We start from the raw sequence: 21,576 nt of genomic DNA, 5'->3' as shown, positions 1-21,576 counted from the left end.
AAGACAGCTGCACCACTGTAAAGAATAAAGCAGAATGACAGCTGACAAAGGCCGGACAATGGCATCTTTTAGAGGCAGAGCATCTAATGCGGTTACATCAGGCATTTTGTTGCGATGTTTCCGCTGTGCTGTGTCCGCCTGCGCTCGAGGGGGAATCTGCTGAGTCTCAGTAAAACAATGATCAAACCAATCACGGGGCAAAATATGTCAGGCCACCTATTCTATGAGGAGATTTAGATGTAAAACTTTGCTGCTAATCGAAGGGCGACAATAAATCAGCTGTCAGAGAGACCAGAGGGATCTATTTTAGAATGTAGCACTAAAACCTGGCTATAAAGTGAATGCAAATGTATGAAAGATTCACTATTAGTGGATTTAGTTTCAATCTCTGGCTCGTAATTCAGAACTGCAGTCTGAACTGTCCTTGTCAGAAAGTGTACTATATGTGAATATTTAATCACAGTTTTTTTCTTTATCATTACATCAAGTGTCTCCTGTGGACTGACAGAAGGACACAAAGTCCCTCAGGTATCTCAGCACTTTGCCAAAGCAACACGAAGACTTAATGAGATTGATCTCTTTTTTTTTTTTACATAGTCCCCAGCTCCTTAATTTGGGGGATATTTACCCTCCTGATTATGCAACATTTTTGTTGTACCTTTTAAAGGAATAGTATATTTTTGTATTCCTGCTGAGACTTACATGAAAAGACTGAAGCACCCGTCGTGTCTGAACGATAAATGTGAAGCTTCTGCCAGCTTGAGGACACAAAAGAGAGTGAAGCCAAAGAGTAAAAACAACCTGCGACAGAAACTTTAACAGGTTAATGTCATGAGCTGTAGAGAGTCTTATGTTATCATTAACTCTAAATACAGACGGTGGAACCCTCTGTGGTTCACTCCAGTGTAGTGTTGGGGGCGGCTGTGGCTCAGGTGGTAGTGCGGGTCGTCCAATGATCGAAGGGTTGGCGGTTCGATTCCCGCTCTCGCCTAGTCATGTACTGTTGTGTCCTTGGGCAAGACACTTAACCCACCTTGCTTCCAGTGCTCTTCACTTGCATGTGAATGTCGGTGGTGGTCGGAGGGGCCGTAGGCGCGGATTGGCAGCCACGCTTCCGTCCGCCCCAGAGTGAGAATGTGTGAGTGTATGGTTGAATGGAAGCAATTGTTGTATAAGCGCTTCGAGTACTCTGATGAGTAGTAAAGTGCTATATAAGAGCAAGTCCATTCATTCAGTGTCCATATTGTATAGTTTGCCAGAAAAAAGATTTAACACATAGTCTGTCAAATGCAGGGTCCCATAAATACCAGGGTTTCTTACTACATCCGACTGCCTTTTGAAGTGCGTAAGCCAGCATGCTTTCCTGGACATGACCCTCAGTCTTCTGCACAGTGGAATCTATGTAACATACATCACTGTGTCCCGCATGAGTATAAAAGAGCTGTACAGACAGAAGTTGGCTCATTTCGCACGACCGACTGAGATGGATATATCGCCAAGAAGGTCCCAATGGTACGCCCCAATTGCATGCATACTGCAAGCTGCAGCACACATTTTCTAAGAGCAGCATGGACTGCAAGTAAAACAAAAAAAGGATGTGATTTGGAGTACAGTCTCAGTGTGATGGATATAGTTATCGCTATTGTTGTAGTATCTAAAGTATGAGTGGAGCTATGCAAACATCAGCATAACTTTTAACCGGGTGAACTATGTAATAATTCATTTTCTATATCCTTGTTATGAACTGTGGAATCGGCATCAGAGACCAAAATAATTTTTCTAGCAGGCTGCAAACACATTTACTTTTGCTGCAAAGCTAGGCATTTTAACATCAGCATCTGTGGAGATTTACTCGTTTTTTGAGTCAGCCTCAAGTGGTCATTTTGAGGAACTGCAGTGTTCGGCACTTTTGCCTTGGCTTAATTTTTAGCCCCAGACGTTGCCCTTGGTTGTCGTTTATAGCAGGTTTTCCACTGAGCTGTGCTAAGGAGCTTCTGGCTACATATTTAAAGATAGAGAGTCTCCACACTGAGCGCTGGGCTCGACAACAAATAAATATATGTCCTGATATGTAATATACATAGTAAGTGTAGTGTCTTTAAATTTGAAGAAGTCTAAACAGATTTATCTTTAACAGCATATCTGTAATGAGAATAAAAGTAAACTCTTGTCAGTTTCAGTCAGAATATTCATGTACATTGCCAGTCAAAATCAAGTGTTTTCTTTATTTTTACTGTTTTTAACGCTGTAGAAAAATTCTGAAGACATCAGAGCTGTGAAATATCCCATACGGAATAAGGTAGTAAAAAAACAGCAGACTACCAGCTTTATAAGATATGATGTTCCAGCAGCGTTAAAGGAGTTCTCACACATCCTTCACACTTGTCCCAAACCATCTGAACGGGGTTTATGTCTGCTGATTAAGGAGGTCAGGTCATCAGATGCAGCGCTCCATCACTGTCTGTCTCCGTCACATATCCCTTCTGCAGCCTGGAGGTGTTTTTTGGCGCCGAGTCCTGTTTAAAAACAAATGATGGTTCCACTAAGTGCAAACCAGATGGTATGGCGCGTAGGTGCAGAGTGTTGTGATAGCCATGCTGGTTAAGTGTTGCCTTGAAATTTGAATAAATCACCAACAGTGTCAGCAGCAAAGCCCCTGAACACCATCGCAGCTCCTCCTGTTCAGCGCTTCACTGTGGGAACCACATATGCAGATACCATCTATTCCCCTTCTCAGAGCCGTACAAAGATATGACAGAAACCAGAACTCTGAAAGTACAGACTTCCACTTTTCTAATGTCCATTAATTGCATTTCTTGGAAAAAGCAGTACTCTTCTCCTTATTAGCCTCCTTCAGTGGGGGTTTCTTCGCAGCAATCCGACCATGAAGGCCCTGATTCACGCGGACTCCTCCGAACAGTCTGTGTTGAGATGTGTCTGCTACTCTGGGAAGCACTGGTGTGGGCTCTAACCTGAGATGCAGTTAATTGGTGATTTCTAAGACTGGTAACTCTAATGAAGTTGTCTGCAGCAGGCGCAGGCTAATGCTTGGTCTTCTTTTTCCTGAGGTGGTCCTCATGAGAGCTGGTTTCATTACAGTGTTTGATGAAAGTTGTTGAAAGCTTCCAGATTGACTGACCTTTATTCTCTTAAAGTAATGGACTGTTGCTTCTTTTTACTGAACTGTGCCATAATTTGGATTCCTATAGTTGTTAAACAGGGCTGTTGTATTCTAAATACTACCTGGCTCATTACCAGCGTGCGCATTGGGCGCATGCACACGCTGCGACCGGCAGTAGGTTTAACAGTTTTACTATTTGGTACAATAAAGAAACCTTGACCTTGACTTCAGATGAATTAAAAATTCCTCTGCCGTGCTTGTTCCAGTTCACTGCCAGTAATGTTCATAACGTTAAACCTTTTGCTCTATTATAGGCTACAGTAATTTACAGTTTACGGCCCTCAAATGTTTGTGCAGTGTAGAAAACCCTTAAATGCACTTCTGGATGTTACTGTAGATTTGCCAGGCTAACTGGGGTTGTAAGAACAAATAGGAGGAAGCTACAGTGCACCTGCAGCAGTATTAATCGTGCTGATTTTGCATGCGTGGTCATGTCAAGAAGCCTCGCTGCAGTGCAGTTAGAAGGATGGGGAGTTTACTCGGAAAAACACGACAGATTGAGAACAGATAGTAGCTCAAACAACCTGCAAATCACCTCCACTGCAGGTTAACAAGCTCAGTAATGCTGTGTGGGGACAAACTAAACAGTCTCATCAATATGAAAGCCTTCCAAATTCAGGTTAATGAAATGAACTGTGCTGGTGGATGAGGTGGGGGAAAAAAAACAGGGATAAAAAGTGAAATGCTGGAATAACAACCAGGAGGAAAAAAAAAAGTATCCATGGCTGATTCTGTTCACTTTATTTCAGTACATGTTACTCATACAAAATAATCTGTACAAAGGCTAAAATAGGTCATATTTTTGCATAGAAGGAACAGTGATGTAGAACAAAAAGCCAGGGTGGAATGGCACAATAAAGTCCACTCACTATCACACACGGGCCTCATAACAATTAGGTTAAAAGGGAGGGGGATCAAGCTCCTTACAAAAATACTGTGCTGCTCACTCCATGCCGCTGAAGCATGAGACAAATTGGCAATGGTTCCCACTTTCATCATCTTCCTTTTGTTCTTTTGAAAAAACCGTCTGCTCGACTGGCTGACTACCATCAGCTCATCTCAGCGTCTTTAGGACAACAGTCCCTCAGGTTTTGCTGCTTTTTTTGTGTTAAAAGAAGCCAGTTTAAGGCAGGGATGTCTTTCATTGAACACGCCATGGGATCTGCCGCGACACAACTTCACTTTGCTCTTCATGCCAAGTCTTCCGGCTCCACAAATCATCAGAATCAAACAGCGCTAAAATGCTGCCTATATAATTGACGGCGACATAAAAAAGGGAATACATCAGGAGCATGGAGTCATTAAAGATGAAAGGCAATGAGCGTACGGTATCGTGGGATTTTTTTGTGACACTCTTTCCTTTATTTAAAAAATAGTTGATTCTCGAGAATAAAGAGAAGGTAGTGCACCACCCAGTATAGATATTCAGAGTGCTTTCACGTGTAGCAGAAAACTCCACAGGACAAGGCTGGCAGGTATCAGACAGTGCCACCCAGCAGAACACAACATCAAACACAGCATTTCTAGAGCATACATTTCCACTGCTCAGATATTCAGCTTCAGCACGGGGGAAGGATTAGGAGGAGATTACAGAAATCATATGTCGAAGGTGGCAAAAAATAAATAAAACCATAAAAAAAAAAACAGTTTCTATGTTGGAATTTCATCACAGCAGTCAAAACCAATTACTGCATGTGCATTCTTCCTTTAGCATGTCTGTGTTTTCCTGGGAGTTCTTCTGTAGATGAGAGGATATTCTGAACTTGAAATCATGAAAAAATGTGTTTCACTTCAAGATGAAAATGCAGTCAAATAAAATGGGAGATAAACATAGTGACAAAAACACAAATTTACATAAAATTTACACTGCTCCTGGACTTGAAAGCGGCAGAAAATCTTGCAAATGTGGGGAAAAAAATGTGGCTAACATGAGAGCGGAAGAAGATGTGTCTATAAATGAGCAGAAGAAAGAGCATGGCTTGTTAGAAAATGGAGCTGTCAATGCAAATATTATAGTGGTAAAGTATAACAGTTAGTTATATCCGCTGTAAAATGAGCATATTTACATCTGGCTTTAACATACAGGGCTGATATATTGGAGTGACATGAGCTCTGTTGTACAGTGTCGTCTAATAGATCATGCTCTAGAAATACATAATGGGCCTTACACCGGCAGTTTTAAAGACATACTGCAGATTATACCCGCACATCCTAATTTAATTAAACTAGACCTTAATACAGAGAAGCACGACGACAAGCGTGCAGTATGTCTTTTGTGGGCTTCACCCAGTGCTCTATGCCAAATTTTCTCCCTCTATCAATTCTGACTTAATTGATTTAACTGCCTGTAGCAGTGTTAAGACAGAAAGGCATTTTTGCACCTAGCAGAGGAACACTGCAAAGACTAATCCTCTAAGAAACAAATGCTTAATGGTGTCATGTTCTCACAATGGGCCACAAAGAGCCTCTGTCACAAATGGAAAAACAACAACAAAAAAAAAGCCTACAACATGAGAAACAGCAGTATATCGTATAAAAACAAACATTAAAACGGCAACAACCAATGTACAAAAATAACATCATTATAGAGCTTTTTTTTGTTAAAATGGCAATCATCCCTGCATTCTAAAAACACGAAAGGAACATTGACAAAAACCGGCGGTGGCAGCGGAGCTGAAAGGGGAGGAAATGTCAGAATGTCGGCGCATTCACATCAGTCTAGGGCAAAGGCTTACACAGTCTGCAGGGCTGCGTCTCTGAAGTGTGACGTCAGATTTGGAGACTGGATTTGTTTTATTTCCACCATTCTGCACTCTCATGCTTTCCTTCTGTGACCTCTGTGTTTGAAGATTTTTTAAACCCAAAGCAACTCAGCAAAGTATTTTTAAAACGCAGGTTCCCTCTAAACCTCCCGTCTGCAGAACGGGTGCAACGTGGGCCGATTCACAGAACTGTTACAGCAACTCCACCTATAAACCTCTCCTGGGTGCAGAATAACCCCAACAGGTGCTTCGAGCTGTCCAGAGTGCACGGCTGCATTGCTAAAGTGTCAGGACTGCCAGCGCCTGTATATGTAGTGCCAGGTGTCTGCAGAGTGAGGCATTAAATAAGGGGCTGTGCAGAGAGTTTGCAGAGGCAGCCGAGCAGAGGAGATGTGACCACTCGTGCCTGTGCTGTACATCAGCAGCTGTCATGTTTCCCCCCGTGGACACAACAAGAGGAGTCAGAGCATACGGGAGCAGACAGTGTATCACAGCCAACGGGGTCGCTGCACATCACAGCCCAAATTTGTTGCTTCCCGATGCATGAACTCCAGCCCCCTCCCTCTCTTCTTCCTAAAACTGCTCCTCAGATTAAATTATCACAACACAAATTAAAAAAACGCCAAGAATGACTGGAGGAAGTACTCTGAGGCAAACGCTCTGCCAGGCCGGGAAGACGTCTAATGAGGGAACCTCTTCTCTTTGTCGGCCCGTACTGCAGGAATGAACAGTGTCAAGGATTCATTCAAAGCAACCAGTGAGTGCTTTGGATGAACATTTAGAATGCAGCCACTTCGGGCCTCATGAAAGTTTAATCAGGAGGTCCCTGTGGAAGCTAAAATCAGCTGCAGCAACCATGCATGAGATGGCAGTATAAGCTGTAAACTCTCTGCTTCTAGCAAACCACAATGCAAAGCTGCTGTTGTGAGCTTTGGGCTGATTAAAATAAGTCCACACTATATATACATTGTGCTGCACTGTAAGAATCCAAATTTCTTTTCCTTTATGTTTGTTTATATTAACTTTCTTAAATAATTGCTGCTAAATTAAAAGGAAGGCAACTGCCACCGATCTGGCAACGCTGCTCGCCCAGCCTCATCCTCGCTAACACGTAGCGCAAGAACAATAAAAATGGATGGATCTCTAATCAAACAAAATCCCAAGCCAGATGGAAGGAAGCCAGGCGGTGTGGCAAATGAGGACAATGAAGAGTCAGAGCAGCAGCAGCAGAAAATCAAAACGAAGATGGCAGAGCAGCAACTAATAGGAAGACTGAGAGTTGGAAGAAGAGGGAGGAATGAGCGTAGGAAATGAAACAGACAGATGTTATTTTTCTTCCTCCGTGGGTTTGATCCTTTGTGTTTAATATGCAACCAAACCTGTTCCAGTTTAAAGTGAAGGCCTCTGACCAAACTGTCTGTTGGAAGCGTCGTGATTCTCTAATTCAACAGTGACCCGTGTTGTACTCGCTTTGGATGCACAGACACGCTTTGAATTAAGTCGCTAATCTGGTTGAACTGCTGGCTTCTTTACAGCCCGTCTCATCACTTGACTGCTTGTTTTTTGTTTTTTTTTGCTGTGTTGGACTCAGAGTAATGCAGCTGTCTTCTCAGATGTCTAATCGTATTTACTCAGGAGAGTGCAACGGTGCAATATCTGACCAATCACAACCTAATGATGTTCAAAACGATCCTTTAACAATGAGCTATCCTTTACACCGCCACCTCATCAGACATTTTGAAGCCAAGAGCAGACACACTGGAGGACATTCTCTTTAAGTCACCACAGCTGATGTGGAGCATTTCTCTATCTTCAGGATGTAGGCTAGATGCAGTGAATCAGCGGTAAGAAGGCATAAAGCGACATGTCCTACAGGGTATGTAGCCATACCTATGTGTCTCTTTCATCTGCCTACATTTCCACCTCCCTCTCCTCTCTTGGCGGCAAGAAAAGGAAGCTTACGTAAAAATGGAGAAGTCGCAAAAGCGGAGGTGCAGCAGCGTAATGAGCGGGGAATGTCAGTACAGACAGACAGTGTGCTGAACGGCAAACTCGTTGCTTCCTGACACGAAAGAAGAAAATTAGGGTGTAAGAAAGAAGGATGGAGGCCGGGGTGAGCTGACAGGAACAGAGAGCAGGAATGAGAGGGGGAGAGTGAATGGATGAGATCTTCAGAATGCAGAGGGGAAAGGCCGAAGCGGCGAGACAACACATCTGCTCAGTTTTTACCCCTCTTACCCTTGCCTCTCAGCACTGCCACGTACTGCTTTATTTTTTATTCTCCTCTGCAGCTTGGACTGTGTGATAAAACACACACACACACGCAGTGTATTCTCGAAGGAAGAACTTTATCCTCCAGATCTCCTCGGCTGACAGTGCTGGTGGAACCCCTAATAAACAGACATTTTACTCCATTTGTATCGTCTCTCAGGGAATGAGAATACTGCTGCTGTGGGGCAAAGCATGTGTGTGTGTGTTCATGGGGAGATTTGTGATTTGCAATTCATTATTCAGGAGATACTGCCGAATTTGGTGGAAAACAAATCCACTCATGCTGCCTTACATGATGTTCCTCTATCACGCTCACTTTACCCAAATCTCTAAAGCTGAAGGGCAAAATAATATGAATCATGGATTACATTAAAAAAAAACACCCTGACACGTCTGTACCTCCTCGTAGCAACGTCCCGTCAAATCCAACCTACACACACTCACAGTTTCTGCATGTCTGAGAGCTCATTGCACTGATCTGTCCAACACTTACATTCCACAGGAGCCATGAAGACGGACTTCAGAAGACAAAACCAAAAAAAAAAAGTTGGAAATTTCTAACAAAAATGGCAACAACAGACATTTTGACAACAAAGGTAAGTCAGTGAAGTAGAAAACTAGCATGCCATGTTGAATCTTTTTTCTCATTTACAAGAGGGAGGGGCTGGGGTTTGATTTTAATCTACATGACGGAGAAAAAATAATCCCACAAGAGGTGGAGGGTGCTTTCAGTTTCATAGGTTCTCTTTGTCTTGGGGGGGGGGGTGGTTATGGGCATTAGTAAAAGTCTTCATTGTCTCAAGAGTTCGTCCTTCCTTCCAGCAAATTGTTAGTCCGAGCGAGAAAAAACAAGAAGACAAAATAAAACAAAAAAATAAAAACGAGGAGTACTCGAGAGGAGTTACAGACAATGGGATTCTCTTATCCTTGCCAAAAGTAGGTGTCCCTTCTCTTCCAGTTGTGTTACTCTTTGGCAAAATGATTGGTGAGAGAGAAGAGAGCAGAACAGAGCGGGAACACGGCTGGAATCTGTACAGAAGGTCTGGGAAGGGAGGAGAAGACGGGGGCAAAGGATGCTCTAAAGAGGTTGTAAAGTGAGGGGGAAGCAGGGATGTTTAAATCAGAGTCTTATCCCATCAGGCAGTGGGGCTCTTCTCCGCTGGGTGCCTCTGCCCGTGGCTAGGCGTCGTACTTCTTCCCCGTTCTGTGGATGTGGTGGAACAGTGTCATGGAGAACGCCATGCCCAGGAGCTGCAGAGAGAGGAGGGGAGAGGAAAATAGTCAGCTTGGTTCCATGTGTGTATAGCGTCTACACAATGTATGTTAACATGTGTGCACGCGTGTCTATTTGATGTTGACGCCTCGGGCTGGTTTGTGTTTTTGATGCACAATAAATCCTGTGGCGAGGCACGAAGACATTTTTGTTCAATTTTTTCTCTCAGATGGCCGCTGTGGAATATTTGTGATGGAAAAAAAAACGTACAGCGCACACAAGCATTAAGCCAATGAAGTAAATTGAGATGCCACTGAATCAAAGTAGCCAGCCATCCCTTTGAAGTTTCCATTACCCCCTGATATTTCTACATCAAACACAGTCACAAGGCTGATCCTAAAACCATTATCTGGCAAAGTTCGGATGGCAGGGAAGCTGCAAACTACTGTATGGTGCATAGTTTTTAATAACAAAAACGGCAACGTGGACTCCTCCGGGGATTCCTACGGTATGTGATTAGCTCCAGGAAAGCTGCTGATTCTCCTTTAGTTTCAATGAAAAACCTCATTCGTGGAGCTGCTTCACAGAGAACGCCACCTTAAGCTGCTGTCAATCAGAAACATAAAGTGCCATTCGAGGTAAACATCCAGCTAAGACGGAGTTAGGACCAATGAAAAGTTTTATTTATTTATTTTTTTGCTGTCTGCTTCATTCAGTCAAAGCGAGACAGCATGACAGCTGCTCCTGCAGGACTCTTCAAAGCTCAATCATCCATCCCTGCTTAAGAACATACAAATATTGCTGTGACTTTTGAAAACCATTGTGGATGAAGATATACGTGCAGGTTTTTGTCAAGGTCTGTCATATACGCCAGCAAGTCTGAATCATTCATAAACGGGTTCTGAACGCCTCTGGCTATTATGTAACAACCGCAGACCTGTGGGGCCTCAGCTTATTCAACATGCTCTTCATTGTCATGTCCTCCACCTTGACTTCCAGTCGGTTAATTTGACAGCTGGAGGTCTGCTTCTTGATTTTTTCTGCATCTCACCTGAATCCGAATCAGTGTGTGCGTAGAGAGAGTGAGGGAGGCAAAGGGAGATCATTAAAATTAATGCAGGAATTAAATGTCAGTGTTCTGCACATGCATGCTGCATGTGTGTGGGAGGAGATAACGGCAGGTTGCAATAAATACGTGTGAGCCTGTAAGAATACTGTCTTATCTTGTGGTCATATATAATGCAGACCGTCTCTCGGTGTGTCCGTGAACTTTAACTAAAGCTCGAGCACCACATGCCCCAAAGGATATAGAAATAAGTGCAGACTCCTACAAAAACTCAACACGGGAGATTTCCTGGTGAGACCACCTTGCTCTGGATCCACCGTGGGTTACTAGGGATTGCTGGAGACTGAATGGAAATCAGATTGGAGGTGGGAAAAAAGGTGCAGCACTGATAGCTTTTGTTATAGAAGCTGATCCAGGCAGAGATGTGTTGGCACATTTGGTGAAAACATTCGCTCAAGGAGGTGTAAATTGAAGCAAAGGCCACAGACAGGTTGCCAGTCTATCACAGTGGTGGAATGTGGAGACTGACATCCACTCACACTTTCATACAAAGGGGCTTTTACTTGTTACAAGAGTGGATGTCTTTGGACACGCAGGGAGAAGATGCACACACTCAGAAAGTCCTCAGCTGGATGTTCCTTGATCATGCTTCCCTGTGTGACCGGTGTGTTTACCTCAAAATACAAACCACATGTCTGTGCAGGCTTAAAAAGGATTCAAAAACTTCACTCTTATCCATTTCATAATTGTACAGAGACTTTGGGGGGTGGTGGAGGGGATGTAGAGACTACAGGAAAAGTGTAGAAGGAAGTGGAGTTCCTGGTGAACGCTGAGATCAGAGTCGGAGTTGTCACACAAACGCAGCATCGACCGTCTGCACGCACCCACATGCACGCACATGCACGCACGCACGCACATGCACGCACATGCACGCACATGCACGCACATGCACCCACATGCACGCACGCACGCACAGCTGCTTCATTTCTAGCTAACTACAGGCAACGTTTCCACAGTTTGGGCTGACTGCAGCGAATAAACACATCTTATTAAAACACTCCCGCAGTCATATTTTCACAAACGCGTGGCAAAAAATAGGTTCGGGCTCTCTGAAGACACTTTGAGAGCACCACCATCAAATAAGTTGAAAAGCTGCTGCGACTAACTGCATAAAGAGGGAGAGATGTAAGGCGGCGTTAAGGACCGAACGAGAGACGGTGGCACCAGAGGAATATCTATCACCCAGCCTTTAATTTGCCACTCTGTACCTGCTTCTCTCTATGCAGTATCTCAGCTCTCCTGTCTTCTGATGGCTCCTTATACCTGAATACAGCCGGCTTGGCGCAAAGCCAGACAGCTTTGATTCTACCAGACAGGATCAGGGAGCAGAAGACAGTGACTTCAATATTTCAAGATGTGTGGGTGCCAAGAACGCCTACTCCAAGCACAGACCTCGTAACACAGAATATGGTGGAGCAGAGGCCATGGATGCACAAGTTATTTCTGTTTGTTTTTTTTTTTTTGCAACATGTTGCCAGGCAGACAGACACAAAGCAGAAAAAAAGAAAATAAATCGAGAAGGAAAGAGCTATTTGTCAGGAAGCTCCGTACCTGCACTACCAAGATGACCATCCCTATGGTTCCCAGCAGATGCTTGTTATCGTCCAGCCATTCCTCCACTTTCTCGAAACAGCCCTGAAATGGAACAGAAGCTTGTAAAAAATGTGCATTTTCAATGCAGCAGCAGAACCATGCCACTTCGGTTGCGCTTTTAGCTGTCTCCTGTTCAAAAAACGCAGCGTTCCGGTTCACACATCTCCAGGAAAGAATGCCTTTCTTCCATATAAGATTCACCATAAGATGGAAGACCAGCAAGGGAGGTGTTAAAACAAATGAATTACTCATGAGTGGTGGCTTTTATATGCAGACTTTGGGACATATGTGACAGCACTAATCGCATTCTTATACATCACCTGGGTTCATTCAGAGGTCAGTCACTGGTCTGGAGGTATGGTAAAGCTCTTAATGGTGGTTTTAGGTGCAGAGTGGTGCCCTCTTCCTGAGTGTGGGTGCTGAGACAGTGTGCAAAAAAAAAAACTTAAAGTGTGCGGCCGTCTCCTCTGGGCAGGATTACTCACAAGCTCTTAGTGATGAGCTTCCCCAGTGGACCAGCTCAGTGTCTGCCTATTCTCATTTTGGCAATTATATTACAGCTTTTAATCCTCTACTTTGGACCTGCTAACAAACCACATGCCAGACCAATAGCAGATTAGAGTTGTAATGGGAGGGGAGATTGGTGCACATTGTGCTGCAAGCTTCTTCTTTTTCAGAGGAAAAAGAAAAGCGCTGTTGTCTTAGGCATAATAGAAAAAAATCCATTGAAATCAGAATTTAGCAACAATGGGAAAACTTTAAAGCTGTGCATATAGGGTTGGCAACTACTGAACAGATGGACCAAAAAGATGTGTACGATTTTACAGTTTTCATGTGAATCAGAGAGCATGAAAAACAAAATCAGACATGTGGTCTTAGAGAAACACAATTAGAATTTAAAGCCATGTATATTTAAACGCTTCAAGCATGCCGTGCAGCCATATGGATGCAGCCGATGATCGAATCCTGTTTTATCTGTTAGGGAATGCTGTGATGTGGAGAGACGACTGAGGAGGCAGACACACTCCGGGGACTCGGATGGCTCACACAAGGTTTACTGACGTCAGGAGAAGTGATACCAGAAAGCAGCACATACATGTGAGCATTGCCAGCACCAATTCTCTTTGACCTTGGGTGTATAAGGAGTTGGGAGGAATGCCATATTTACGGCCCAATATGGAGACAACTTGTCTGTTCAAGAACATCAACTAGACCAACCAACAGCATCTGCTTTTCTCAGAGCCACTGGGATTGGGAGAAGCAAATAGGAACAAGAGTCAAAGCTGATAACCTGTAGGATAATTTGAGGTGATCTATAAGTTCTACCACTTGATTTAAGGTGGTTGCAGTTGACAGCCTGCATGATATTCTGGGATGTCTTCCACTAACAGCTACAAGGAAATACCTCAATAAGAGGAAAGAGAGTAATTTTTTCTTCACAGTATCCATGGACAGAGTCTGAGATAATTGGCACAACATGACAAAGACCTCCTAGACACACCGGCTGAATCTGAAGTAGTCAAGTCTGCGTTTTCATTTTGGCAGTCCATTTGTTTGTCTTTGCAGCAGTTTTGAATCTCTCAGTAGTCATTTTTTGTGCCTGTCGTCATTTTTTTTTGCATCTTGTTGTGGTCATTTCGCATCGCTTTGTAGTGATGTGGAGTGTCTTTGTTGGCGTTCTGTCCTTCTAGAAGTTCTGCATCCCTTTTTGGATTCTTCATAGCACTCTGATTAACTTTACAGCAAAAAAATGAGCTGAAAAATCTCTTCAAACAGAAGCTCTTGGGTGAATCCCCTGCAGGCCTGTACAGTAATCCTTCTGTAGTTGTATCATTTTGTGTGCACAACCCCAAAAAACATGTTTGCATTTACATTTCAGCCAATGTACACTCACCCTGTTCCAGAACATGTTGGTGGAGTTTCGCCCACAGTTCTGGTAATGCTCCTGGCAGCAGCGGTCAGGAACTACCTTCTCCTTCAGGGCCTCATGCCAGTCGGTGTACGCTATCACACCGCAACACTTCCACTGTGAACGATACAAGACACAAGATTAGCTAATGCTTCCAGAGAGACCTCAAACAGACTTTAATGTAAAAAGTGTTGTAATTAGTCCCATTGCTTTAAAGGACTAAAATAATGGAATGAAGTCTTCCTCTGCAAACCAGTTTGGACTTTTAATGTCGCATTAATGCTGCAGCTGCAAGCCAGGAAATACATTAGCTGAAGTATTTCAGTGTAACTTTGCATTTATGTGTGACTGCTAGTGTTGCAATTAAACATTCATTGCTAATGTTTTTGATATTGCAATGTGAGGACCGTACCTCCGCCTGGATGATGTTCCAAGCGTTTCGCAGGCCTATGTTGTTCTCTGAGTTGTAGAGAGCCAGCCCATCCTTCAGATCCTGCTTAGCATTCTCACTCACCTGGAGATGAAAAAGAAAACATTAACCTCAGTTAGAGACCTTGGTTTAAAGGGACTGGGTGTGCAAGAACAGTCATCCGAGCCTTCATTACAGTCTTTATGTGGTTTTTATGGTGGAGCTGCTAGTCGAAGCCCAAGTGCATTCACATAATTCTGCTTCTTTCAAACAGTCTCTTTTCTCGCACAGATGTAAATCGTAATGTTTGTGTTCACGGTGAAGTGGAGGGCATCTGAAAGGTGGAGCTACGACTACAATGTAAACACCAGTGGAAAACAACAGAAATGACACAACTCAGCTACAGCTAACCTTTATTTCTTGTCATGTAAAAACACCTCTGCTACAGTCACTTGAACTTTCACGAGATGTCGGCGCATCTGACACGTCATGTGTGGCTTTCCTTCTCATGCTCGGCTTCAACGCGCCCTTGAGCAGCGCCACCAAATCATTTTCCTCTTGACTGAACCCCAACAATGTGCTCAGGGTTTTGCCATGTCTGATGGAGATTAATATCTCATTGGATGTGTTAATGAGATACAAAATCAGAGCTTCAGCTCTCCTGCAGTTTGCTATGCCTGTGGGGATTTGTTAACTGCCAGGACAGATTGAGAGGCGCTTCAGATATGCAGTAATTACGACTGGAAAAATGATGCGCACCGCCGGCTTCACGGGTGATACAAGTAAAATCACAACAACATATTTGCCGTAACATTAAAAGTCTGTGAGTCTGCCCAGGAATATATATTTTTTAAAAACCTGCACACAATAAGAGAAGCGGCATATGCCTGCTGTCACTTACTCACACAACAAGCTTCCTTCAGCTCTTCTTCAATTTCTTTCCTCATAGAGGAGGACTGACATTCAGCTAAACAGTGTTAGCAGCAGGCTGCTCAGTGAATTCTTTAGTTAAAAAAGTAGATAACGAAGCCAGTGTCAGTCTGGCTGTTATAAAAGAAATAGAATTTCAATGACACTTGACTTGTGTAGCTCAGTGTCTATTCTGTTCACTGCACTGTATGCGCAGAAAACTACATTGGACTTTAAATTAAGCGGTTCACCAATTAATTGGTAGGAAATAAAAGCTTCTATCATTGTTTTCTCAGCTGCAAGGCATTCAAAATCTGTTTGTTGAAGTAGAGCTAGAAAATCAAACCAAATTTTTACTGAGTAATTAAAGTTTCTTGCAATAAAATGCCTTAGTAATCTTTAATCATGAAAAACCCATTTAAAACATCCTCTAAATAAGATTGGTATCATTTCAGATCACGTTCTTCCTCTGCGCTCTGTAAGTTTGCTGATGCAGAGGAGGATCTGTGCATTGAACCTCGGGCTGCTGGCCCCTCCATATCTGTCCTTGTGCAGGAAAATGAGATGAGGAAGAGCAGCATCAATCTCTGCCTCATGCTTTGTTTCTGTCTTCTATCTTCTCTTCTCCATCTCGGCTATATGTGATGTTGCTCGCTCATTACTGACTCCTCGCACTTGCACAGTCACCAGAGAGCAGCCCCCCCCCCCATTACAATAAAAATCGTCTTCTGAGTCTTCAATAAGTCTCCGTACATCTTCTGTTTCATGCGTGGAAGTCTTTGTTAGAGCCTGAAATGAAACTTAATGATCCAGATTTACCGCTAACGAGAGGCAGACAAATGAGTACAGAACAAACAGGGATTTGATCATGCAACACTCTGACCCATTTTCTCCTTGTGAAGGAAGCAGATAAAAACACATCTGTGTTGCATTAGCCTATTTTTTTGATAAGGAAAACTAACTTCCTAACTGAAGCTCATGTTGCCGGTCCTGGAAAGTCTTTACAAACATAAGACCAAGACCATACTGTGATCGCTCCCAACTTCTGGCAAGTTTTCTCTGAATGCTACCACGAGGCGACAACGCAATATGTCTAGTGTGGCATATTGACAAAGCTCTGAGACGCAGCTCATACTTCTCATTACACAGATAAACTTTGGTTGCCTCCGGCCTCACCGCTCAGAAGTACAGGACAGCACATTCATCACAGAAAATCTAAAAGGGTTCAGGATCGGCCGGCCGGGAAAACACCGCTGAGCAGAAGAAATGGACAAAAACAGAGAAAGACAAGCAGATATACATGCTGACAGGGCGGAGGAAGGCGTAGGCTTTCTAACCAAACTGCTGGGTGTTTTCTGTCACTAAAACAGAACATTGAGTGGGTGGTAGATTGTCTGCTAAATATCCGTCTGTCACTTAAAACCCTGTAATGATACCGAGCATCATAGGGAAATTGCCAAACGGTAAGGCGTAAGAGGTGTTTGTTTCAGCTTTATCAAACGGTTCCCAGATCCCTGCAGAGAGAAATCCAGTCAGGAAGTGAAACTTATGACTCCCTTCTGTCAGAATCAGGCCCTAGTTCTGGTGACATGGTAGCACCCGTGGGAGCAGGTACACTGAGACCTGTCACTGTGCAGATGTAAAACTACACGGAGTACTCATTACCAGAGTACACAGCCATGACAGAGACGACTGCCCCAGTTTTTTAAAAAAAAGCGAAAGATGTGATGTTTTCTGCTGTGTTTCGGTGGCGAATATGCGGCACGAATCAGCACATCTCAGTGGTCAGGCAGGAAAGGTCACATGTGCCATGTAGGTGACAGATTCCTGAAGGTTTTGCCTTAGAGAACAACAAGCTAACAGCAGGCTGGCTGGCGGATGGTGAGGAGGATTTACAGCCGGTCACACAACGCAAGCGAGCGCTGCTTATTGGCAGTCGGTGGTACAATGGGTGCACTGAAGAGCAGTTCAATTGTGGGAGTTTTATTTGCATTTATCCAGCATTTATTTATCACTTTGAACAATTAGGATGCTGGTGTTTAATTCTAAATGAATCACAGTCAACTAAAACAAAACTAAACATAAACAAAGCAGCAGTCAGTGTACCATGCAGGTGGTTCAGAAAACATACAACCACTCAGAGAACAACTAAAAGAAAAAAAGAGCGACCATCTGTGATAAAAGGTTTCACAGATGGGCTAAGGTAATGGTACATACTCCACAAAACCCTGAAGTTTTTAGGAGTCTGGTATTTTCTGCGCTGGAGACCAGAGCTTGGCAAACAGTCCTGAAGAATAAGGAAGGCTTTGGTAAAGAGCGTCGTCTTTTCACCTGTAATTTCTTCAAACCTACAGTATCTTTACTGTTCGGGCAGAAGAAAGCTTGGAAAAAGCTTTGAACACAACATTTTCAAGTGAAAATGCTGCATATGTTACAATAAAGGCGCTAATTTACACATCCAGCAGATATGAAGCAACATCACACATTTATTTGAAGTTTTATTTTCGGTCACTCAGCAAAAGTTAGTCCAACATTTGCTCTTTTAGCTCTTGTTTTATTTAACTCCTGAAGGCAGCGTCTGATTCTTAAGTTGCTCCACTGTGATCATCAGCTTCATCAGGGTTACATTTACCTGCTGCAGCTACAAACAATGTCTTGAATGAACCAAAACAAGACGACATGGTCATCAATATCCCCCGTCACATGTGATGTCTATGAGTCTATATCCAAGATAGTGATAAAGGGCCATAACTCTGTTAAATATTATCGCACAGGTCTAATTTTTGAACTTGATCAAGGTGTCCATGGTGTGAAGCTACACACTAAATTTCGTAATCCTAGCTGTAATAGTTTCCGAGAGAAGCTGTCCCCCTCATCTCGGACGGACGGACGGACGGAGGCCAAACCTATATGCCCCTTTTCCACTTCGTGAAGGTGGGGGATAATAATGCTGGCTTACCAAAACAGTTTCTAACCATACGATGCTGCGTGGAGCTGAGCAGAAACGGGCCATAATTCTCTGTGGATTTGTCCCTTTGAATGACACCTTCAGCATTACACCATCTGTAGTCATGTGATCCATTGTTAAGATGCCAATATTGATTCCTTTACCTCCATCCTCCTGGAATACTTGGGAAGATTCTTGACACATACATATTGAAACACAATGCAGGAAACAGCTGTTCTCTGAAAACTAACGGATTCCCAGGACAGTTCATGTGAAACTGCGGTACAGGTTTTACTAGAAAAACGATGGCTTGTTCGTACGGCTTTAGCCTGACATCCGTGCGGCTGCATTTTCAAGTTTCTTTTGATCCTCACTGATACCGAATGAATTAGGGAACATTACTTTTCATCACCATTAAAACAAACTCTAATCATGACAAAAGTACAACTGCACAAGGACGCCAATCCTCGCTTTGTTTGCTATAAAAAAGTGCCACTCACTTAAATATGATTTATTCAAAGCTGCACAATAGAAATGCCACTGATTAGACTGGTTTTGTGAATGGAATGAAGTTTTTCTGTGCTACTGGATCACAGAAGCATTGTTTGTCAGCTGAAAGTGTGTTGCCTCATAACCGAACACCAAACAGACCCCGTCTTCCATTATTACACTCACCAAGAGAAACAATCTGACTTTTACTCTTTGACGTGTAATGAGTTCCCTCTGCTGCAACGTGATTAGAGCTCTTTTCCTCCCTTACATGATCATTATCGGACTTTCTGAGCACACTGGCTTTAATTGTCAAATCCTTTGACTTTTCGGACTCTAACAAGCGATAACAATATTTTACTGTTGCTCTCGTTGCACAGCTTTGAACGAGACTGCCCTGGAAGTGTAATAAATGATGTGGGAGACAAACAGCATCAGAGCCAGAGGTCCCCAGCAGCACATCATTAAACAGGACACTTAATTCCCTCAGTTACTCTACAAGTCTGTGTTGGGCAGCCTGAGGACAGGACACTGGACAGAGCCAGGGGAAGACCCCCCCACTCCTCTGTAATTGGCCTGAAAAATAATGCATGGTCAGGGATGGAACACAATTCTGCCTTTACACAAATGCTACACATAGCTAGACGGGAAGCCAGTTTGTTGGGTTGTTAGTAAGATGAATGGGGAATGATCTGCAGCCTTCCCTGTCCCCTAAACCAGCCCTTCACATGACAGACCTTCCCTCCTCCTCCACAACATCACTGCCTTTCTCCTGACTCCCCTTTTACAACTTTACAGTGACACTTCATCTCACTTTTCTGCTCTTTTGTCCTCTCTTCAGACTATTTTTATGTATTTCAACACCTTTACACATAACACATTCATCTTCCTCGCCACCGCCCGCTTTGATATCTCATTTTCCTTTTTTCCTCTCACTTCCGTCCACCTGCTTTCCTTCCGTACTTTCTGCGCCTCCTGCGTTTTCTTTCCTCTCCTTCCCCCCGCATCCCTTTATGTGCACATGCTCTGCTGCTTCCTGTCTCTGCTCTCCAGGTTCTGCTTCCTCATTCCGAGCTAATAAACCTTCACCGGTGTTCAGCTCAGCGTGTTGGGTCGACGCAGGCACAATGAGGTCACAGCGTTAAAGACGGATGGCTGTAATCTGGTTTGTGGCCCAGCCATCTGCTGTAGTCAGCTGGTTGCTAACTGCAGGGCCAGCCTTTATTATACTACGGCCTCTACATGGCATTTAATCAGAGAGCTTAACACCACTGGGCTGTGGAAAGGAAAGAGGGAGTACCCACGCTTAAGCCATACCTGCGGGCAAGACTGCTGGGGCGAGGAAGACGGGAGAGAAATTCTCCATTAAGAAAGAGCAGTGCCTCTTAAGCAGGATTAAACTGGTGGAAATGCAGAAATAAAAGAAGGCAGACAGGACGACTAAACAGAAGCGGTGAAGAAATGTGTTCCTGCAGCAAAACTAGATACCGCATGTTCGGATCTTCCCCACATCTCGCCGACGTCGTGTCACCCTGAAGGATCACGGTTCACACAAGTCGTTTGTCATGACTTAGTTATGACCCATTTGAAAAACCAAAAAATGTGTTTTGCAGGCCTCTGTCGATACACGCTTAAAAGCTGCCAACCACTGTATGTCTTCCATACTTGTTAATAAATGCCTTGTGATTAGGAGATCAAATAGGAGAAGTGAATTAGTGATTCCTCTGATCACAGCCTGTAGCAGAGGATGAGGAGAGCCTCACACAGCATGCTAAATCTCACTGGAGGGAGGCAAATCAAGAGCAGAGGAAAAACCAGAAAGCTGTATCTGCAGCTCTAGTGTGATAGACATCAATTGTCCTTCATCCAAACCCAACAATCTTTAACATATAACGCTGTTTGAATAGCAGCGCCACATGCTCTACTTAACTTTGTCTCGTCTGAAAATGCCACCTCCAGTAACGTATAATTTGCCGCATCGGTCTTCCGTTCCAATGACATCTGAAGACCAATAAGGGGAAATATTTGGCAGCGATCTGCATCATCACGGCTTCACATCCCATTAGGTCTGGGCCAAGATAATCACACTGTAATTTGGCAAGACAGGACAAACACAAAACACTGCTGAACTTGTGAATGAGATGCGTGAATTGGAGAGTTCTCGGCCGATCCTCCACTAATGCAGACTCATTTGATTTCTCATTTAGGAAATCCTCAGCCCGACTTTGCTATCTTTCCCTGACTTCACAGGTGATGGGAAAGCACTGCTGTGAAGCCAAGAGGCTCGCTATTTAAATTCCACTGGAGGGATCAGGGTTTGGAGGGCTTCTTTTTTTCCCTTCTTCTCTTTTTTCCCCTCAAAGTTAAGCTGGTAATATTTTGGTGATAAGGCAACAGACATATTTACTCCTGACAGGGTGTGCCTGAGAGACCTGATCCAAATCTGAGAATGGATTGGCTGCTAAATGAATTTCTTTATCTGCCTGAGAGACTAAGTTTGAGCAATAACCTCAGAACAAAGCGGGAGAATTAGCCGCTGTCCCGGGAGCCGTGTGCCACCGAGACTTTGAATGTATAAATAGACAGATCTATCAACGGCGTGTCCTTGAAAACACACAGAAGTCTTCGTTGCTCGTCCTGCACCCAACACTTGTCGTCTTCGGGATGAAACATTTGCGCAGTTAAATTAAATATGGTGAGGATTCCGGTCTGCTCATGGATGTAAATAATATCCCCAGCTTTACATATCGTCATCTGTTGTCACCCC

The 21,576-nt window shown here is 43.7% G+C and overlaps 1 protein-coding gene across 2 annotated transcripts in view; it reads right to left on the bottom strand.

Moving 5' to 3' along the window:
- Nucleotides 1–3,907: 3,907 nt before the first annotated feature.
- tspan9a (tetraspanin 9a) overlaps nt 3,908–21,576 on the bottom strand; it is a 180,656-nt gene continuing 162,987 nt past the window's right edge. For both annotated transcript variants that reach the window (XM_022197945.2, XM_022197943.2), the window contains 4 exons: nt 14,468–14,569; nt 14,041–14,172; nt 12,105–12,188; nt 3,908–9,465 (listed from right to left, as the gene is read on the bottom strand). In XM_022197945.2, coding sequence (XP_022053637.1) covers nt 9,394–9,465; nt 12,105–12,188; nt 14,041–14,172; nt 14,468–14,569 — 390 coding nt within the window. In that variant the 3' untranslated portion in view covers nt 3,908–9,393. The remainder of the gene's footprint in view (nt 9,466–12,104; nt 12,189–14,040; nt 14,173–14,467; nt 14,570–21,576) is intronic.

This window comes from Acanthochromis polyacanthus, chromosome 8 (assembly GCF_021347895.1).
Source record: "Acanthochromis polyacanthus isolate Apoly-LR-REF ecotype Palm Island chromosome 8, KAUST_Apoly_ChrSc, whole genome shotgun sequence".
Lineage (NCBI taxonomy): Eukaryota > Metazoa > Chordata > Actinopteri > Pomacentridae > Acanthochromis > Acanthochromis polyacanthus.
This window is presented reverse-complemented; position numbering and strand designations above follow the sequence as displayed.